Below are 22,925 nucleotides of genomic sequence, written 5' to 3' on the forward strand. Positions count from 1 at the left end.
TTTATTAAGAACAGTTTTACTTCAACAATAAGATAAATAAATAAAGTGGATATATAATTTGGGAGCTCTAAATTGTATTTGGCATTCACAAGTTGTGCCTCTACAGTAAACTGCATCAAGACACAGGAAATGAAGTAAAAAAAATCTTTGACAAGGAAAATTCAACTTCTAATACCCACCCCCAACTTTGGAGGTCAGCAGTCTAGCCTCATGAACATTATTACTTTAAGGAGTAACACACAGATATATGAGGTCTGTCCAGAAAAAGCCCAGCCACTGTTGATATAATGAGAATAGTTTGAGCCACATCATTGTAACCTGGCAGCCAAGGAGAATGGACTGGAATCCACACGTGTGAACAATGACAACTTCACTGTACTAGTCAGTGGGGGCGGTAGACGCCATTGAGTGAGTGTGTATATCGTGTGGCTGTCTCATTGAAAATGACTAAGCAAGTTGAGCAATGAATCTGCATCACATTTTGCGTTAACCTTGAACATTCCTCTGTGGAAACTATTCAGATGATTCAGAAGGCCGCAGCTATGGGCAACTGGTGATTGGCAGCTTCATCACAATAATGGGCCCACTCACACATCACCTCTGGTGCAGAGTTTTTTGGTGAAACATCAAATCACCCAAGTGACTCAGCAACCCCTACGCCCAGATTTGGCACCCTGTGTCTTCTGGTTTTTCCCAAAATTATAATCACCTTTGAAAGGGAAATTGTTTCAGATCATGGATAAGATTCAGAAAAATATAACAGGGCAGCTGATGGCGATTGGGAGAATTGTGTGAGGTCCTAAAGTGCCTGCTTTGAAGGGGACTGAGGTGTCATTGTCCTGTGTACAGTGTTTCTTATATCTTGTGTCTTGTTCAATAAATGTCTCTATTTTTCATGTTACATGGCTGAATACTTTCTGGATATACCTTTTGATGCATCATCATCAATCTAGTTTAAAAACCAGAAATGTAAGAGTCTCTTAATATGTTCTATTCTTTCACCCTACAATTAATCCATCACTAAGCCATATCAATTTTACTTACTAATGTTGCTCACTTCTCTACACATCTCTCCAGTGCCAACCCTTTGGCCTGCCGCTTTTCCTCTTGCCCAAACTACTGTGGTAGCCTCCCAACTGGTCCCCACCATGGGTTTCTTGCACAGGACCTACTTATCTTAAGGCCACAGCCTGAGAGGTTCTTTTAAAAAGAAAGATCTCAGCATGATATTCTCCTGCTCAAACATGTCAATAGATCCCAATTATTGTATGGATTACAAAAATCTTCATCACAAACAATATGGCCCTGTAAAGACTGCCCCTCTCCTCTGTCCAGCTTGATCTCACTCCTCTCCCTCCCCATTCCAGCCACACTGGCCTGATTTAGTTCCTGGACTTTTAGTACCTGCTCTCCTATCAAAGGACCTTTATGTATGTTCCTCTCTCTGACTAGAACACTTTTGCAGTCCCTCCTTCTCTCTCACTATCTTTACCTAAAATATTCTGATACATTCTGCAGATTATAATTTTAGCATCTCTTCCTTAGTGAAGCCTTCCTGACCTCACACCTCTTCTACATATCTCTTCGTAACACTGATCACGTCTAATTTGATGCGATGTGTGCAGTATTTCTCAAAGTCATGTCTGCCTCTCATTTAGACTGCAAGCCAACAGGGGCACAGATACTGTTTGTTTGCCTGTTTCTCAAACCAGATACACCGATAGCACATAGCTACTCAGTATGTATTTTGTTGGGTGAAATAATGACAAAGGGAAAGAATGTTATCACCCAGCCATCAGAGCCTCTTGTTCCAGCGCCAGGGGCTTCCTGCTAGCACAGGCAGAGCCCCTTTCGAGAAGGTTATTGGACTGGTGGCTGAAGCAGTGCTGCCTCTGACGGCAGTAGAAAGAGCGAGGCAAAGAAAGGACAACAAAGGGAAAAGCCAATGAACTTGCAATGGTGAGACCAATTCTATGTTGTCTAGCTTGGAAGCTAAAGTCTAAAAGCACCCAAAAGAATAATTCCAGAAATATTTTTTGGAAATCATGGCATGAGTAGGAGAAGCCTTTTTTGAAAGACATTTCTTTGAATATGGTAGTGCTGTATTTATTTTAAAACTTGTCCTACCACATATTTAATAGTAGGTTTTTACAAAATGATTGTTAAAAGGGGGTAATGGTGAAATAAGACACGGTTCTTATGACTTCTCTATCTAATGCCTAAAATAGAAAAACTTTGGCGTCTTCATTACATCAGTATTGTCATTAAATATCCCCATTAATGATTCGGTTCAAGTTCGATCAAATTAAAGTTTTCAGACTTTTTGACATTATATATAGAGGGTCAAAATTGAAAATATTCAGCAAAATCAAGCTTTAGTAAATGATCTAAAAAGGCTTTGCCTTTACATAAGTTATGACGTTTATACATTTCGCCTAATTGATTGAGATGACAGAAACTGCTAGTTCTGTCATCTAGCACTTCTTCCTTCCCCAGCGCTTCTTCCTTCCTTGCTTACATGATACTGTGACTTTAGTATCGGCAAATGACTGCCCAGGTAAATACTGCACTTCCCGACTTTCTTGCAGCTAGGTGTAGCCACCTGGCTGAGCTCGCAGCATGTCAGCGGACATGTTTGTGCACATTTCTGAGCAGGTCCTTAGTAGAAGGATAGTCATTCTGTACCCCTCGCTGACTTTTACTTTGAGGCTGCAGTGCGGGTTAGGGAGTGATAGATGAAACAGCTCGGATCGTTGAGATGACATATAACAAAGCGAAATGGAGCTTCAATTGTCTAATCAGGAAGCCAGCACATCGACCCCGTACTGCCTAATTCCAGGCCTGTATGTTAAAGAGAAATAGTTGTCTATCTTGTTTAGGCCACTGGCCTTCTGGGTCTCTCTGTATCATAATAGCAAAACCTACATTCTAAGTAATTTAAAAGGTATATTATTTAATTTAAAAATTTAGAAAGAAAAAACAAACTGTTAGTTCAGCTGATACAAAAACAAGTTTGGGGAGCAAAGTCTTGTTGATAGATTTACATACTTTTCTGAATTACAATTATTATTTTCATGATTTGTAATATCTGAGAACTCACATCATAGTACTTAGAAAAAAAGGAATTACTATTTACTGCATATTTTACATATATACTCATTCAAACTCTAAACAGTTTTATTAGTTAAGTATTATTAAGGCCACAGCTAATGAGTCCTGGAGCAGACATTTCAATACAGGTTTCTCAGATATTTTCTCGTTAGACTATAACCGTTAAGTTATTAAAAGAGATTCTACAACAACGTGCATCCCTAATCAATATCAGTTACATAAAGGGAGGCTTTAACTGCATTGAGTTTATATTCTTATGCTTATTTTTGCAAATGTAATCACAGACATACCGAAATTCTAAGAACTGACTCACTGAACACAGAAAAAAATAATTTGACAAAAGAAAATATGTTGGTCCTATTCACTTATTTAGATCATTCTTTTAAATTAACTTTTTAAATTAACTGCTTGAACTCAAACGTTAAAAAAAAAAAGAAAAGAAAGGCATTATATAACCCTAAAAATATTTGCTTTACTCGTAAAACCTATCTTTTTTTTTGCAAGGTTTGGTAGAACTTTTGTTTAAGACGTGTTATGTAAACTATTTATCAAATTCCCCTTTAAATGGCTATTTTGGCTCCCTTTCACAGCACACATTATGAACAATGAAACAGATGAAGTGACTTTTCTTTCTTTTACTAGTGAAATTTAAACAAGCATAGCAATTTGTTATAATAAGAACAAGATGTTTTCAGCTCTACTACTGAATTCCCTTTTATATATTTGAAGGTAAATCATAAAATGCTACAACCATTTCACAGATTTTTTTCTCCTATTCTGAGTATTTCACAATCCTCCTATGATTACGTCACTGAAATTGTTTCTGTTGTTAACCAAGCTGTTACTGCCTTTCTCTAACAGCTTTTAAAAATTGCCTTAGTATTCTGTGGCCAACACTTTAATTTCTTCATCAAACATCAAAATTAAAACCTCTTTTCCTTGCCCATCTTTTTACTATGAACCTGGAAGCCAAATTCTCACGTTTCTCATCTGTAAAGGTAGAGGTGGTTATATGAGACAGTTTTAGCCAATGAGACAAAAGGGGACAACTTCAGAGATTTTGTTTTTCTGATTAAAAAAGAAAAGAATAGCTCCGTTTGGCAATAGCCATTTTGTGTGTTCCCCCTCCAGGTATGCCCAAACACGAATGTGATGTCCATCAGGAAACCATGGGGCCATAATTTATTCCACATTTTACTCAAATTGTATTTCCGATTTTATCCTTCCTTCCATGACTAGAATGTGGCATAAAACACAATTTTTTAGAATGTGAAGGCATAAAGTCAAGTCCTTATTCTACTTATTAGCTCTGGCACTGGGGTATTACCGATTTTTTAGACCATAATTATCACATCTATAAAAACAGGCATCTAAAAAATCTACCATGCAGAAATGTTATGAAAATTATAAATAAATTCAATGAGGCCTAGCACATTCTAAGTGCCCCACATGTGGTAGTTATTATTACTACTTAAAGTCTTTGAGCCTCTTTCATTGTATACACTTATCTTATACCTACTGTATACAACCTTTCACACCATTCCAAACATCTGACGTACCTCCCAACTGCCTACGTTAAATTGCTCTAAAATCCTTTTAAAGGACAGTCTCTCCCATCATCCCCAAGCAGTGTTCACACTCCTCATCCAAGAAACAAATTAGACTTTACAGGGGTGCTGCTACGTTAATAGTCATTCATCTCAAGGAACTCGGCTTTGAGTAATGAATACCTTTTTTATTTCTTGTTTGTTTATATTTTTATATTAAATTCAGCTTTTAATTATTCAGAAGTGTATACTCACAGGTATTTGTAAGAAATAATAGAGAAAGGCTGTGTTTGGTAGTTTGTGCTTTTTAAGGAATTGGTTCATTTCGCTGAACTTGTCAAATTTGTGGCTATGGAGGTGCTCACAGTACTCCCTTCTAATCACCTTGATGTCTGCAGGGTCTGCAGCGATTGCTCTTGTTTTATTCATGACGTTTGTTAGTGTATGTTTGTTCTTTTGTTTTTTGGTCAGTCTTGGCAAGGGTTTGTCAATTTTCTGATCTTTAAAAAATCATCTTTTGCATTTCTCTGATGATTAGTGACATTGAGCATTTTTTCATATGTCTATTGGCCATCTGTATGTCCTCTTTGGAGAAATATCTATGTAGGTTTTTTTGCTCATTTTAATTGGATTGTATGTTTTCTTGGTGTTGTATAAGTTCTTTATAAATTTTGGATATTAACCCCTCATCAGATGTATCATTGACAAACATGATCTCCCATTCATTGAGTTGTCTTTTCATTTTGTCAATAGTTTCCTTTCCTGGGCAAAAAGTTTTTTGTTTGGCATAGTCCTACTTGTTTATTTTTTTCTTTAGTTTCAAGGAGATATATTAGAAAAAATATTGTTATGAGAAATGTCTGAGATTTGCCTGCTTATGTTTTCTTTTAGGATTTTTATGGTTTCAAGAGTTACATTTAAGTCTTTAATCTATTTTGAGTTTACTCTTGTGTGTGGTATAAGTGTTAATCTAGTTTTTTTGCCTGTATCTGTCCGGTTATCTGGACACTATCGAATAGACTGTCTTAAGCCCACTGTATGTCCTTGCCCCCCTTGTCAAATAATGGTGTGCATTTATTTCTGAGCTCTCTATTCTGTTCATTGATCTATATTCCTCTTTTTATACCAGTATCATGCTGTTTTGATTAGTATGGTCTTATAGTATAGTTTTATATCAGGTAGTGTGCTACCTCCATCTTTTTTTTTCTCAAGATTGCTGAGGATATTCATGGTCTTTTGTGGTTCCATATAAATTTTTGGAATATTTTGTCTAGTTTTGTGAGATAGACCATTAGTATTTTAATTGGAAATGTGTTGCATCAACATATTTCTTTGGGTAACATGGACACTTTAATGATTAATTATTCCTATCCATGAACATGGTATATGCTTCCACTCAATTTCTTTCTTCAGAATCTTATAATTTTGGAGTACAGGTCTTTTACCTCATTGGTTAAATTTACTCCTACGTACCTTATTTTTATTTTTTGATGGAATCATAAATGGGATTGTTTTCTTATTTTTGCTTTCTGATACTTCATTAACCACAATGATACATTGCCTCACAGCTGCCAGAATGGTTTTCAGCAAACAACAAGTGTTAGTGAAGATGTGGGGGAAAGGCAACCCATGTGCATGTTGGCACAAATGCAGACATGTGCAACCTCTGTGGAAAACAGTATGGAGTTTCTACAAAAAATTTTAAAATGGACTTCCTTATGACCCAGTAATCTCACTTCTGGGAATATATCCTAAGAATCTTGAAACACCAATTCAGAAGAATATATGCACCCTTATGTTCACAGCAGAGTTTCATTCATGGCAAAGTATTTACAATAGCCAAGATCTGGAAGCACCCCAAGCGTCCATCAGCAGATAAGTAGATGAGAAAAGAGCTGTGGTGCATTTACACAATGGAATACCACTCAACCATAAGATGTTTCCTTTTGCTATAGCATGGATGGACCTGGAGATTATTGTGCTAAGTGAAATAAGCCAGTCAGAAGAACACAAGTACTGCATGATTTCACTTATATGTGGAATCTAGTTAACGAAATAATTTAAAAACAAAATAGAAATAAACTCATAGATACAAAGAACAGACTCACCACGGGAAGAAGGCTTGGGAGCAAGGTAAAATAGATAAAGGAATTAAACCAAAAAAAAAAAAATAACAACAACAAAAAAACCCTCAAAGACACTGACATCTGTATGGTGGTCACCAGAGGGAACATGGGGATGTGAGGAGGTAGAAGAGGGTAACGGGAGGATGAATGGTGATGGAAGGAGACCTGACTTTGGATGGTGAATATACAATACAATATACAGTGATGTATTATAGAATTATACACTTAAAACCTATAATTTTATTAACCAATGTGACCCCAATAAATTCAATAAAATTTTTAAAAATCATCTTGTGACAATGAAATTTTTTATTTTATATTTTTAATTTCATTGATTTCTGCATTTAATTTATTGTTTTCTTTCTACTTGCTTTGAATTTATTTTCACTATTTTGGGGGTTTCTTGAAGAGGGAACCTAGATGATTGGCTTGAAACTTTTTCCCTTTTCATATGTGTGTGGGGGTGTGTGTGTATTTGCTGTAAAATTTTCTCTCGGCCCCACTTTAGTTGTTGAACAAATTTTAATATGTTGCATTTCACTTTCATGCAGTTTAATGTATTTTTTAACTTTCCTTGAGACTTCCTGCTTCTTTGACTCATTGGTTATTTGGAATTGTGTTGTTTGGTTTCCAAATGTATGGAAACTTTCCTATTATCTTTCTGTTATAGATTTGTTGTTTGCTTCCATGCAGTTGGAAAACACAATCATTATAATTTATATTATTTTAAATGTGTTAATATTCGTTTATGTCCCAGAAGATGGTCTGTCTTGGCCTACATTCCGTGGCCATGTGCTGAGAAGGTGTTTTCTGCTATTGTTGAATGGAATGTTCTATATATGTTCATTAGGTCCTTGTTGGTTAGATTATCGGATCATGAGATACTGTGTTTAAGTTTTTCTATATTCTTGCTGATTTTCTGTCCATTTGTTCTATATATTTTTGAAAGAGAGATATTTAACTAGTTATGGACTTAACTATTTGTCCATCTGTCCTGTTAGTCTTTACCTCACATATTTTGAAGCTTGTGTGTATACACATTTAGGGTTACCATGTCTTCTTGGTGGATTGGCTCTTTTATCATTACATAATGTTTCTTTCTGTCTCTGGTAATTTTCTTTGCTGCCATATCTACTTTATCTAATATTAATACAGTGTAACTACTCAAATCAGAGTTTTCAAGTTGAGATTTTTCTAGGGGGAAATGATTTGAGGATTATTTTTATATACTATTTATTTATCTGCAGGCATATTATTAGTAATATGATTGTGAAATTGAAAATAGAAGTGATTCAACTAGATATGGTAGGCTAGAATATTAAAATGTATCTGTATTCCCTCCTAATTAATTAAATGTCTTCACCTGCGTTGTAAGAACATTTTTATTCTTTCTAAGAATGCTGCTATCTCATTTTTAAATTCAGTGATATAAGCTATTGAAGTATCACATTGAAGTATCACGGTGCCTCAGATTTCTGGTAGTAACTCTTGTTCTTTGAATTCTCATCTGTGTCTCAGAATCTCAGAGCTGGAAGTGATCCCAGAGGTTATTTTATGACTAACTTGTACATGAGTTTAGTAAGTCTATGACACACCAATCTCTACCTGCTAAATCTTACATCGTTTTGAAAAGAAATATTAAGTTTATCTCCATATGGAAAATTACCAATAACTAGATAATAGTCTATGCATAACCGTCATGGCCATTGACAGTTTTTTTTTTTTTAATTACTTACTAATGTTTTGAGTTTCATGTTTTCTTAATTCCCTTTTCCAGCTCAGGCAGCTAAAATATGTTTTTGAACTTTAGTTTAAATAAAAAGCAAATATATTTTTAAGTTTTGTTCCATTGCTCCTATCAAAGACTTCCTGAAAAAATAGAAAGGTAATCACAATGGGATGTCACCTCACACTGGCTGGGATGGAAGTAATCAAAAAGATAAGAAATAACAAGTGTTAGCAAGGATGTGAAGAAAAGGGAAGACTTGTGCATTGTAGGTGGAAATGTAAATTGGTGCAACCACTATAGAAAACAGTATGAAGATTCCTCAAACTATTAAAAAATAGAACTACTATATGACCCAGTAATTTCACTTTTGGGTATTGATCTGAAGAAAATGAAAACACTACCTGGAAAGGATATATGCACCTCCATGTTCATTGTACCATTATCTACAATAGCCAAGACATGGAAAGAGCCTGTGTCCACCGATGTGTGAATGGACAGAGTATGTGACATATATAGAAAATGGAATATTATTCAGCTATACAAAAGAATGAAATCTTGACATTTGTGACAACATGGGTGGAACTTGAGGACATTATACTAAGTGAAATGTCATACTGAGAAAGACAAATACTGTATGATCTCCCTTATATTTAGAATGTAAAACAAACAAAAAAATCCCCGTCTCAGATACAGAGAAGAGATTGATGGTTGCCAGAGGCTGGGGGTGGGGTTGGGAGAAATGAATAAAGATGGTCAAAAGGTACAAATTTCCAGTTGTAAAATAAAGTCGTGGGTATGTCATGCACAGCATAGTGACTATAGTTAATATTTTATAACATAATTGAAAGTTGCTAAAAGAATAAATCTTAAAACTTCTCATTATAAGAAAAAAATTAATTATGTATGATGATGGATGCTAACTAGACTTATATTTCAATATATCAGTATATGCAACACTGAATCATTGCATCGTACACATAAAACCAGGATAATATTATATGTCAATTAAAAAGGGTAATTATTGCTAACATAAAATTGCCACATCTTTATTTATAGACTAGGTTTAATTCTATATGAATAGTCAACCAAATAAGCAATCATAATCATGCTGCAACTTAAATAAACTTAATTTAATCCACATAATAAACATTTTCATGTTAAGCCTTGTAGGCCCTAAACAACTTTCTCAATGGTTACAGCATGAATTATAAACTTTTTATCCAGACACTTTTTGAAATGCCCACTTCTTTCTCCTCTCTCATTCTACTACAGTCTCATATAAATCCTGAAAGTACTTAACCAGGTCATGATTCATGCTCCCTCCATGCCTGTAAGCAATTTGTTCAGTTAGCCCAGAATGTTCCTTGTGTGCCTGGCAATGTCAAGTCAGGTAATCTCCTCTATAAAGCCTTTCCTGGCCATGCATTCCTTTGTGGAATAGAGCCACCTCCCTTTTGCCCACTCTGTATGGAACCCATAGTGACTTTTCATCAGAGTACCTGGAACTCAATTTATTACCTGTATGTAGTTACATGACTGAATATCTGGAAGCAGAGCTTGTTGTCCCATATTTCCTCCTTTTTTTAAATGGTCCAGAGCTAAGAGTTCCACAGAGTCCATAGCATTAAGTAGATTAATGTTGGGTTTTGCTCTACATTATACAGCTATAGGTTGAGAAAAGGACTTACATCCCCTCCTCCAACTTCTTTTTGTAAATATAGTTGGCATACAATATATTATTTTCAGGTGTACAACATAATGACTCAACATTTGTATATCTTAACAATGTGCTCACCACACTAAGGCCGCCTCCAACTTCTCAGGAAGACATAGAAAACCCAGTGAGCCCTGACACACTTTACTATTTGAGGCAGTCAGATTTCTGAAACGTGAGAAAACAGAGTAACACAAGTATCTATTTGTTCAATAAAACAATTCAATGTATGTGACTATGTATTGGCAATATGTCTAATTTTATTTGGAAATCAAAGCAGAAGTTTTAATTAGGAACTTTTCCCCCAACAATCCTCTCTTCACTCCGTGGCTTTGATTGACCCACCTCCTCAGCTACACCATCTACATCTCAACTCAATTTGGTACCTGTGATAAGCTTCACAAAACCCAATGTTAAAATAATGCTGGTCTTTGTAGTAGGTTATACCATCAGTAGGAGAACACTTGAGTTCTGTTTGCCTTGTCCTAGAATTAGGGAAACAGAGTAGACATATAGTTAATTACTCTGTGTTTGCAGGGGAAAAATGGCTAAGATGAGTATTTTTTCTGAGTATCCCATTTCCGAACCTGAAGTTGAAGAACCAGACTCATTATTTTATTATTTTATCTATTAAAACATCACATATTTTACCAAAATTTAGTATTAAAACAAATTTCAGTGTTATTACTGACTTGCTGTGATGTTCTTTTATAATTAGCAAGTATTTAAGTAAAGTTGCTCATTCAAAAGCAAAACTTTTGTTTCTTGCATCTATTTTTCTATTACTTTAATAATTGGTTTTTAGGCAAACCCTAATATTTTGTATGAGTCTTTAAAATGGTAATAGCATTATTGAAGATTGCCCAGTATTTACTCCAGCTAATAATTCTTTTAGTAGATTAAAAGTGTCTCCTATAGTTTTACTAAAACTACACATTTTATTTTATATTTTCCTCTTTTTATTGTTGTTCAAGTACAATTGTCTCCAGCTAATAATTTGTATTATATTGCACTGATATGAATTTCTACATGAATACTTGAACTAATCAAAATGTCTTTTCATATGAAAACAGAATGACATGGAAGAACTTGATGATATTCTCACATCTGTATTCAAACAAGAGATACCATATTATGAGTTCCGATCTCTCCAAACTGAAATGTACCCTCAAAAAGAATGTGAGTATTTTCCAACTGCATCAATTATTCTTTAATGTAATACTTCAATGTATGTGACTTGGTAGTAAATTTTATAGCTAAGAATATAGTTGAATTGGTGATTAGCTATTTTAGAAATTTCCCATTACCTTGTCAGAGTGCACACTAATACAGAGTTCTGAAGATCCATCTGGTAATTTTTTATCACAGGCCCTAAAAATATGCATAATTTTTTAAATCAGTAAACCTACTTCCTATATTTTGATCCTAAGGAAATGTTTAGAAAAGTACATCATGATAGAAGCTGTTCATTAACAGTTACAACATTTTTTATAATTATCAAAATTCAGTAAAACAGTAAAAATTCAGAAGTACAGTGCAATCATCTTTAAAAATGTACATGTGTTTAATAGCATATATGTTTATATCTATAAATTGTTGTTCTATACACATATGTACCTGTTAACATTAATTATGTTTGGGGTTGTAAAATTTCAGGGGTTACATTTTTTAATTTTACTTAATCTGTGTTTTCTATACTGACTACATATTATTTGTATGATGAAAAAATATATATAAGGTGTAAGAATCAAGAAAAGTATATATAGGACTTACTACCAAAAAAATCATACTTCTAATTGTTATTGTGAGCTCAGTAGTACATTTTCAAAATTGTTTCTGCATTGTTTGTTGATATACTGTTTACAGTTCACTTATATACCCTGTATGTGATAGAGATGTAATGTTGAGTAAAACAGGAATGGAGCGAAAGAATACGAAAAGTCCACTGCAGGCATATTAAAGACTAACGAGTAGATAGTTTTTTTTCTGTAGAGTCTCTGTCTACTAGGGGCATTTTAATTATCAGGCTGACAAGTCCAGGGCAACAGTAAGGAACGAATGGGATTCCTAAAACACGGCAGACTGCTATTCACGTGAATGTGTAAGAATTTGTATTGTTATGTGCGGTGAGGTTATATTTCCCTATAAATCTTTATATGGAACTGGCAATGATATGCTTGTTTTGAATAAGTAATGTTGAGACTAGTGAAACTTACTTTTGTTTCCCATGTGTTTAACAATACATATATTTTAACAATATGTACTTTACTTACAAAGTTTAGACATTAGATTAGGATGGAAAAGAAACATGACATGATTTCTCACTTAAAATGTAATTTAATTGGAGAAATGAGATAATATATATAACAGAAACAATGTGCTAAACTTTGTGGAACTGATAATATTGACAATAGAATTTTAGAGAAAACATACCTTATTTTTCAGGACCAGCTTCATTAAGGATGTGGAATTTTACCTGTCTTAAATGGTGGGTGGGATTTTAGTGAGGAAAAAGAAAGGAAACAGAAGATGGAATTATGACAGTTTTTTTATGAAAACCCCCTCAGCATTTTGTTTATTTAGGTTTGTGGAATGAAAATTGTAAGGTTGAAGAGGATAGAATGGATTTAATCTTTCACTTTTATAGGTAAAGAATTCTAGATAAATTTAAAGGTGTTTCTCTGTGTATTGTTCAGGTTATGGAATGAGAATTTTAGAGTTGGAAATGATAGGTTAGTTTATTATCTTATTTTTATAGGAAAAGAATTCTGAATGGGTTAAATCAGAGCTCCTGAGAATGTGGGTCTGACTCAGTAGGTCTGGGGTATAGTCTAAGCTGTGCTTCTCCAACAAGCTCCCAGGTAAAGCAGATGCTAGTTCTCAGGCTGTTCATTGAGTATGAGGGTTTAGAGCAGTGGTTCTCAGTCTTGGCTGCATATTAGAATCAGCTGTGGACATTTTAAAGTATCCCATCCAGCCCTGATTTGGTGGCCCAATAGGTTGGATGTTTTCCCATGCACCAAAAGATTGTGGGTTTGACTCCTGGTCAGGGCACATGCCTAGGTTGCGAGTTTGATCCTGGTCCAGGTGCTTACAGAGTTGGGGGAGGCACCCGAGGGCTGTTTCTTTCTCACATCAGTGTTTTTCTCTCTCTCTCTTTCCTTTCCTCTCTCTCTAAAATGAATAATAAAAATACCCTTTGGTATTTTTTTTTATAATTTTGAAAAAGTTATAAAGTATCCCATGTGTAAACCGCACCTCATACCAATTAATGAAGAATCTGAGGGAATGGGTCCCAGCTTTCAGTGGTTTTTGAAGTTTCCCCAGTGATTCCAATTGGTATCCAGGTTGGCCAACCTCTAGTTGCTTCAGTGTATTACAGACCAGCCAAACAGCTCATACCGATCTTTGATATGGAGAAAATATCACTTTCTCTTTATAAAGGTTAGAAAGATAGTAGCATATAAAGTTCTGAATCATTACTGGAATTGAATGATTATTCTGTGCTTGACAAAAAGTTTTATAAAACATATTTTGTAACAAAATCTAAAAATGGGAAGTTCAATGTAATCTAAGTAATTCATTCAGAAACTTAGTTGGGTATTGCTAGATGACAGCTGCTCTTAAACTTATAATAGAAGTAAGGAACCCTTATAACATTAGGCTCTACTTCCTAGTTGAAGTGCAAAATAACATGATACAATTACTTATAAAAATATGCAAGATAGAAATGAATATGACTGAACTCATGTTTTGCTGACCCTATAATCTTCTTGACCCTTCTTGACCCTATAATCTTTAATCAACCTCAGCTTCAGATTATCTCGTCTTTAAGACTTTGCACCTGCATTTTCATAATTTCCAAGGTGAATCTATGATAAGGGTTAAGCTGCCCTTTTACATGAAGTGCAATTAATTGTGGGAGAAAAGTTAGGAAAGAAATGGTAAGGTGTTGAGAAATTTCTATAGAAACACCACTAGATGGATTCTGAGAGAGAAAATCAGCAAATGATCAGATGTAATTCCAGATGTCTATCTGTGAGGAAAATTCTTCAATTATGTAGTAAAATGTTTTATTTATTAATCATTTATTATTTATTACTCCATATTTTTGCTGAAATAAATTGGAAACTTGGAGACTGTGAAGAGCTGGTAGTTGTGGGAATTGACAGGGTGAACCTTGGGCATTGACCGACCCTGAGGGTGAGCCATGCCGTTATTCACAGATACCCATGGTTCTTGAAAAGTTTGGAAATAAATGCTATGTGAATCAAACCTGTTTATCTTATTGTAGCCCACCCTCTTTTCTTTCCCAAGTTGTTTTTGGTAAATTCTGAGTTTATTTCCTTGTTATTTCAGTCATAATATGTAAACTGCTATTCCATGCCATTATAGCTTGGTCATTTCCATTACTCTCTAGCCAACAAACTTCCTCCTTTGACTTTTTTCCAGCCTGGGCAGGCAAATGTGGAAGGGGTGGGGGTGGGGAAGTTTCACAGATAAGATAGAAATATTCTCTTCCCTTGTAATGCTTCATTATCGATTTTGAAATAACATTTTCCATTGATAAGAATTTCCCATAGAAAAAAGTTCTCCCTGGGAGAAGAATAATAAAAGATTTTCAGATGAACTTGGTATAGTAACATAATGTCGGATGTTTGAGTGCAACAGTCACAGAATAATTCATGAGCAACTTTCTACTGGATGAATCATCAGGGACTGTGAAATCCATATAAGGGGTTGTAACCAGCAATCTTTTTTACTGACATACGAGATACTAGAATAAAGAATATCTGAATACATTCCTTAAAGAAGAGTAAGTATCCTTTTGAGCAACTTCCACTTTGGTTGTTGAGTTACATACAAACCCGCATGGTACAGGTCACCATGAAATCGGTTTGAATGTCTCTGACTTGGTACGGCGTGGGCAGAAGAGCACGCGTGGCCAAGCATAGCTTCCTTAGCCCCTCTGGAGCTCTCGCATATTCTGTGTTTCAAGCCATCTTATGTATTCTCTTCTTATGGCAGAAGGTACATGAATGTCTCTACCTTCTCTTCAGAAGCATTCCAAAGGCTGGTAATGCAGAGAAGCTCCTGTCATGGAGATGAAAAATAAATAAAATAGTTCAATTTTTTTCTTCATTTTTATTGTTGACACTATTACAGATGTCCCCATCTCCTGCTTTCACCACCTTCACCAGTCCCGATCCTCCTTCCTCAGGCTGTCACACACTGTTGTCTGTGTCTGAGGTATGCACGTATGTTTTTTAAAATGGCAAAAGTTGCTGGTTCAAATACTGTTGAGTGGCAGTTAGTATAGAAAAAAAGGAAACTAGGTTCCTATGAGGCAGATTATTTACCTTCAGCCAGAAAGGAGGACAGCCTTAGAAAAGCCCACACCAATACCTAGAAAAGTCTGTCAAAACGGACATCCATTAAGTAGCAATATCTAAATCTGAAAGAGAAGAGCATACAATCACCAGTCTAGTGACATGTGAATGTACTAACTCAGGCTATTATCTCCTCACATGCCTATGAAATGTGGAACATGTGACTGCATATTCAATACTTACATAGTAGTAACCGTAGACCTTAGATTTATCCTGAATTTGTAGGATCTTTCTGTTCACAGAGAATAGCTCACTTGCTGTCTGAGTAGAGGAGGATGAAATGTCATTGGGTTGTCTCCCTTTATATCATCAAACGATGTAATCATGCAGAAAAATACAGAACAATATAAAAAACACTCTTTTACCCTCAACTTACCTTTGCCATATCATAACATTTTGTCATGATTTGCTTCAGATCCTTTTTTTAAGAAATAAAACATTACAGATCTCATTCAATTTCTGTTTCCCTCTGTGATTTCACAAACTTCCAAAGTAACCAGTGCTTTAAATTTCTTACAATGAGCATTCTTACATATGAATGCCCATGTGTATGTATGATAATTTCTCAGTAGAAATAATTACCAGTAGAATTTCTGAGTTAAACAGGTATATCTATTTCTAGATATTTTTAAATTTCTTTAGAAAACATTTGTACCAATGTATAGTCCCACCAGCATTATCGTGCCACTGCTCCACATCGTTTCTATGTTAAGAATTGTGGAGCAATTTATTTTTGCCAGTCTGACAGTTGTGAAGTGGTATCTCACTTTTAATTAATATTTTCATTACTAATATAGCTGAACATATTTTCTTCTATTAACTTACAATTTCATTTTTATTCAGTGAATTTCCATTTAATAGCCCTTTTTTATTTGTTATTTTTCTTACTGAATTTTGGGAATTTTTGTCTTTTTTAATATGTATATTCTAGATAGTAACCATTTTTCAGTTTTACGCATTGTGAATATCTACTTAATTGATGACATGTCTTTCAATTTATATAGTTGCTTATGTAGGCATATGATTAAAGTTCATAATAAAACTTAATATCTATTAAAGCTAATCCCCACCTTAATTCTTAAATTATTTTTACTCTTCTTACTTTATTTGTCTGTCATATTTAAGATCAGTTTGTCAAATTTCATTCAAAAAACTCTAGTACAATTGAAATAAAATTATGGACTAATTTGATAAAAACTGCTATTCATATTATACTAACTCTGACCATAGTATGATGTTTATTTGGGTCTTTTTATTTCTTTAAAAATTATATTTTTATAAAACTTGTCAAAACCTATCTTAGATTTATGTCTAGTTATAGTTTTGTTCAGATCAAAAATTTTATTTTAAAACTATATTTTTATATGATTTGTGACTGCTCTCTTCCTTGTTATCTCTGGGATTCATCTGCATATCTTGTAACATATCATAGTTCTACATAGAAAGAGGAGAGTTTGAAAAGAGAAGTTACTAATTTACTCCCTGAAATTAAAATTGGTAACCCGTAGGATCAACATCAAGCATATATTATAAAAAATATTTTTAAATGTCTTTCCAAACAATGAATTTTGCCAAGCATTAAGCAACCTTATACATTCATTTATGTAACAGGTAGCCACTACAGAAAATCTGTGTTCATGGAGCTTTTACTTTATTTAGGGAAACAGAATAAATAATTAAACAATAACAGTACAAAATAAACATTATTATTTCAAATAGCAGTATGGTTATGAGAAGAATAAAAAAAAGGGAGAGGATAGAGAATTGAGAGGTGATGAGAAGCCATGCAAAGGATTTGGTCTGGTGTCATCTCATTTATATTTAAAAACTATTATCTTGCTGCTGTGCAGAGACCAGATGACAGGCGTGTATACGTGGAAGCAGGGACTAGATAGGAGGCCTTTGTGGAAGTCTCCAGGGAGGCATGATGGTGGCTATCACCGGCTGTTAATGGTGCGGCGTTGAGACTTGCTTTTACTTGGTAGATATTTGAAAGTAAAGATGGGGGACTTGCTGAAGATTATCATAAGCCCAAGAAGGAGGTAATGCATGGTATTCACAGCCATGTCCTAGATGAGATCATTCCTTAGAGAGTGTACCTCAGAGCAAAGGTCTGAGTCCTGGGCAATGCAGTATCTAAAGGCCTGGAAAAGAAATTTCCATAATGGGAGACTGAGAAGGAGACACACTGAAGTACAAGTGTGATATTCCTTTAAGGAACTGGCTCATATTTTTGTGAAACTGGTAATTCTGAAAAGTTCTAAAAATCTGCAGGGCAGGTCAGCTGGCTGGAGATTTCAGCAGAAGTTCATGTTCCAGTCTTCAGTCCAAAGGTAGCCTGGAGACAGAATTCCCTCCCATTTTGGGCATATTAGTCTTTCCTTCCAGGGCCTTCAACTGGTAAAATGAGGGTAATCTGCTTTATTTGACGTTTTACTGGTATAAATATTAATCACATCTGAAAAAACCTTCACAGTAACAGCTAGACTGGTGTATGACGGAAGACCTAGGCACCAGAGCCTCACCAAGTGGATACATACAATTAACGATTACACTTACATTTTCCCATTCAGAGGTTGGCCGCTCTAAACAACCATAACTTACACACTTTTGGGGATCCCCAATAATTAGTTTGAAAAATACTGGTTAACAGGTTTATGAAGAAACTGTTACCTAGTGGGTAGAAAAATCTTCCAAAGTGTTCTCTCCTGGTTTATGGACTGAGGATGTGCCAATCTGTGGTAACAGATATAATTTAGGTCATGTACTTAATATAAATTCTTGGTCAAGAATATATAGCTGTTGCTTGCTGTGTTAAGACGTGCTGAATTATAGAGCTATTACCACTTTCCTGTTTCAGAGGCGTGCCTTTTGAGTTAACATCTCTTGCTTAGCGCAGTAAGCTAAATAATTGCTCCTTGAAGAAAGTCACAGCCCAATCTCCAGATCTGTGAATGTTACCTTATATGGCAAACGGGACTTTGTCTGGGGTCCTGTATGAGCTTGCTTTCTCCTCCACACGAGTGTTCTGTCGTGATTATTAATGTCTAGTGATACAGCAGCTCAGTTTGTAACCAATACACTCTACTCAAAGACACATTATTTCTAATCTGACTTACTCCCATATAATTGTATTGCTGGCAGCTATCCTGTCAACCACCACACCTGCACCTCTCCATGGCAGTAATTTTTGTCACCTTTTCTAATGAATATTCTTTTTCTGTCTACCTTGTAACTTTATGGTCATGAACCTGAATGTTACCTTAATTCCAACTCTTTCCTTCTGAGCCTACACAAGTCAATTCCAAAGCCTTAACATTTCTGAAATGTCCGATATCTCTGTTCTTTTACATTTATTTTCCCTACCACCACTCTAATTCAGACCAACAATTATCTCTCTTTCCTCCTGAAAAACTCTTCTAGCAGGTTTCTGTAAACATGTTTCACCTTTCTTTCCAATCCATCCTGCATATAGGAGCTTCCCTAATCATTTTCATAATCCATTTTCATTCTATTGCTATACTACATAAAATGATGCTCCCAAAGGCACTTCAGCTCTACCCAGTTACTTTACTACTCATAGAACTGCCCAGATTTTCATCCTTGCCTTAGTTCATTTTTATTTTCAAAATTATTTAATATTTTTTAGAGAATAAATCTGGTGACTGAGACTACAAGATGTCCTAAAAAATGCTAAATAGTCGTTACTGGTGAAAATAAGCACACTTGCCTAATATGTTGATTCACTGCTGGTGGTGCACATTCCTTGGATTTCCATGTGAGACCAATCGAAGCCAGTGGGCATGGCCTTGCAGTGGAGTGGCTAGCCATCTAATCCCAACCCAGCCCAGCTGGTTTCCACAGTTTGCTTCCTGGTTCTTTCAAGGCTCTTTCCTGGTTTCCTTCTAGGTGTTTGGTTTCCTTGCTGTCAAGACTCAGCAGAGTTAATGTCAGTAATTTTCAAAAGGTATTTTTACATGAACACAGAGGAACAGAATATAATCACACATGTATAGACATAAAGTTCCTAGAGATTTCTTATTTTAACCCAACATTAACCACAGATTGGCTGGCCTGGTTAAGCTTGGAGAAACCCCACTCTTCATTACCTCATTACCATCTAGGTTTGATAGTGGAAAGTGGATAATAAATATATTCAAATGCTGTGAGATTTACTTTTAATTGTTGTCAATTCCAAGAAGTCCTATTAAGAACCACACATCATCCTTTACATCCTAACGTATCTCCGGCCATGGACTCCAAGCTCCTCAGCTGTTCTCTGTGGCCCGATGGCCTGCTTTAGCCTTGTTCTGTATGTTGCTTATTACTCCCTGGCTATTTCTGGCCCACGGCCCTGGGTAAGGGGGCACTTCACATTATGTCTTCAAATACTCCTTCTCTGAGATCGAACTGTCTTGCACCAACCTGCTATGTACATGTCCTGCTGCTCCGCTATTACTCATTCTGACCTGGGGGCCTAAAATCCCTGTCAACCCCATTCATTCGCCATCACATTTCCTTCTCTTTCTCTTCCTGCCTCCCCTTCTCTTTTTCTTTCCCTATTATTACTACTGCTACTAATTTTATGGTGGATTCTCTGTATTAGGGTATTCAGAGAACAATGAACTCTTTCTGAATTCAAGGTTACATGCTCCATTTATTTCTCATGCTTCTTGTCAATTCATCATTCAGATATTTACATATCCAGAACATCAGTGTTCTGGAAGTGTATTTTTATAGTTTTATAAAACTTCCAAATCTTAAACACACAGTTACCACATACTACTTTCACTAAAGAATTTTCACTAAAATTAAAAAGATGTAAGTCATTCAAAGGAACTCATATTACCTAAGGACAAGACAGTAAGGATTCACTCTCATCCTATATTTTTCCTATTGTTTTGCCTAATAAACCTGATAAGGGGGGAAATTAACATGATAGAATCAAGACCCTAGGACTGTTGTTTGTATATCCAGGGCGGTTGCCAATGTGAACTCTGACCATGCCCAGTTTGGATGTTAATGTGATAAGCCCTACACACAGAGACAGCCAGGGAGAAGGCCTCTGAAATCATGGGTTTGGATGTCGACAGCTTCCTCCTTCAGCCCCACACCCTGAGGAGCAGCCAGTCCACAGGGCGCACTCAGAGCCTCCTGACCCGTGGGGAAGAAAGGAAAGAAGGCACCGCACTTTTTAAAACGACTGGCCATGCTGCAATTGAAACCTGTTCTGAACCCCCTGTCCAAAAGGAAAAGGCGGCTTTAGATGGCTTTAAAGTGCAGTTGATTCTCTTTATTTATACTAGCTCTGTTTCATAAAGTCTCTGAACAAGAGAGTGCTGAACCACGGCTCCCAGGAGAAATACAGGGTTAGCTTTCCACCAGCTCTGGTCACATGTTTCACCAACAGATCAATCATAACCTTGTTTTATGTGTGTTTCTGTTTAAAGATACATTATTTAATGTATACTTCTGATTCATTAATATTGAACTCACCACCAATAACATTATAATTCATGCCTGACTGAAGCTTACCTAATACAATTCTTTTCTTCGTAGCACTAGACAGCACTTCAGCACCGTGGCAGGGGCCACTTTAAACAACTAAATCACCACCATTGATCATGTTCTGTACATGATTACAGACAGTGCAAATGGTGGCCAATTGCTCTCTGTATCCCCACCATTTGTCAACCCAAAGCCTGTTTTTCTTCCCAAGGAGACTGAGGTCTACATTGATGTGAAGTCCCTCCACAGGGTGCCTCTGGGGCCCTTCACAATAACTGTGCATCTCTTCAGAGTGATGTCGGCATTTTCTGGGATGTGGACAGTTTGATTGCTGAGAATGGGCTTCATCCTCGCTGTACTCTCACCTCCCCATCCATGTGGTTATTCAAGAGAGTGATTCTTTTGCTGAAACCACAAATTTTGGGGGCAAAAAATACATCATCAGGGTTAGGATAAGGTTAGGCATTGGCTTGTTCAGTATCTCAAGCCCGGAAAAATGAGTCGATTTTTGAAGGAAATGACCTTGAACTTGTACAAATTGAGCTGCTGTGATTCAGCAAGCGATAACAGTTAAAAAGACTATTAGAAAATTTTTGGATGTTATCTGTTTCTAAAAAAGAAACAGTTCAGAAGGCTTATGAATGAGACCTAAGTTGTGTAGCTACAGAAGCAGCAAGATGCCATATGATTCCTCATACTTATTTGTGATATTTTTATTTATTTATTTGTTTAATATATTTTATCGATTATGCTATTACAGTTGTCCCAATTTTCCTTTGTACCCCTCCACCCAGTTGTCCCCATTTCCTCAGCAGTCCACCCCCTTAGTTCATGTCCATGGGTCATACATATAAGTTCTTTGGATATTCTATTTCCTTACTGTTCTTAATATCCCTCTGACTAATTGGTACCTACCACTTCATACTTCTTAATCCCTGTACCTTCCCCTGCTTCCCCCCATTCTCCTTCCCAACTGGCAACCATCCAAATGATCTCCATGTCTATGATTCTGTTTCTGTTCTGCTTGTTTGCTTAGCTTATTTTTTAGATTCAATTTTTGGTTGTGACTTTATTGCCATTTTAATGTGCATAGTTTTGATCTTTTTCTTAAATAAGTCCCTTTAACATTTCATATAATAAGGGCTTGGTGATGATGAACTCCTTTAACTTTACCTTTTCTAGGAAGACTTTATCTGCCCTTCCATTCCAAATGATGTCTTTTCTGGACAGAGTAATCTAGGTTGTAGATCAATGCTTTTCATCAGTTTGAGTATTTCTTGCCAGTCCCTTCTAGCCTGCAAAGTTTCTCTTGAGAAATCAGGTGACAGTCTTGTGGGGACTCATTTGTAGGTAACTATCTGCTTTTCTCTTGCTGCTTTTAAGATTACCTCTTTATCTTTAACCTTTGGCATTTTAATTATGATGTGTCATGGTGTGGTCTTCTTTGGGTCCATCTTGTTTGAGATTCTCTGTACTTCCTGGACTTGTATGTCTATTTTCTTCACCAAATTTGGGGAGTTTTCTTTCATTATTTTTTCAAATACATTTCCAATTTCTTTCTTTTTCTCTTATTCTTACGCCCCTATGATCTGGATGTTGCTACACTTGATGTTGTCCCAGAGGCTTCTTACCCTTCCTCATTTTTTTTTAATGTATTCTTTTTTCTTCTTGTTGTTCTGATTGAATTTTTTTCTTCTTTGTGTTCTAAATCAAATAATTGAATTGATTCTTGCCTTCATCCACTCTATTGTGGTTTCCCTATGAATTGTTCTTTATTTCAATTAGTGTGTCCTTCGTTTC

General features: G+C 35.7%; 1 protein-coding gene across 2 annotated transcripts in view; it reads left to right on the forward strand.

Moving 5' to 3' along the window:
- The window catches only part of BANK1 (B cell scaffold protein with ankyrin repeats 1), a 295,632-nt gene that overhangs the window by 76,883 nt on the left and 195,824 nt on the right, over window positions 1–22,925 (forward strand). For both annotated transcript variants that reach the window (XM_053923371.2, XM_045183792.2), the window contains exon 6: window positions 11,301–11,406. In XM_053923371.2, coding sequence (XP_053779346.1) covers window positions 11,301–11,406 — 106 coding nt within the window. The remainder of the gene's footprint in view (window positions 1–11,300; window positions 11,407–22,925) is intronic.

This window comes from Desmodus rotundus, chromosome 4, assembly GCF_022682495.2.
Source record: "Desmodus rotundus isolate HL8 chromosome 4, HLdesRot8A.1, whole genome shotgun sequence".
In the NCBI taxonomy this organism is placed as follows: Eukaryota; Metazoa; Chordata; class Mammalia; order Chiroptera; family Phyllostomidae; genus Desmodus; species Desmodus rotundus.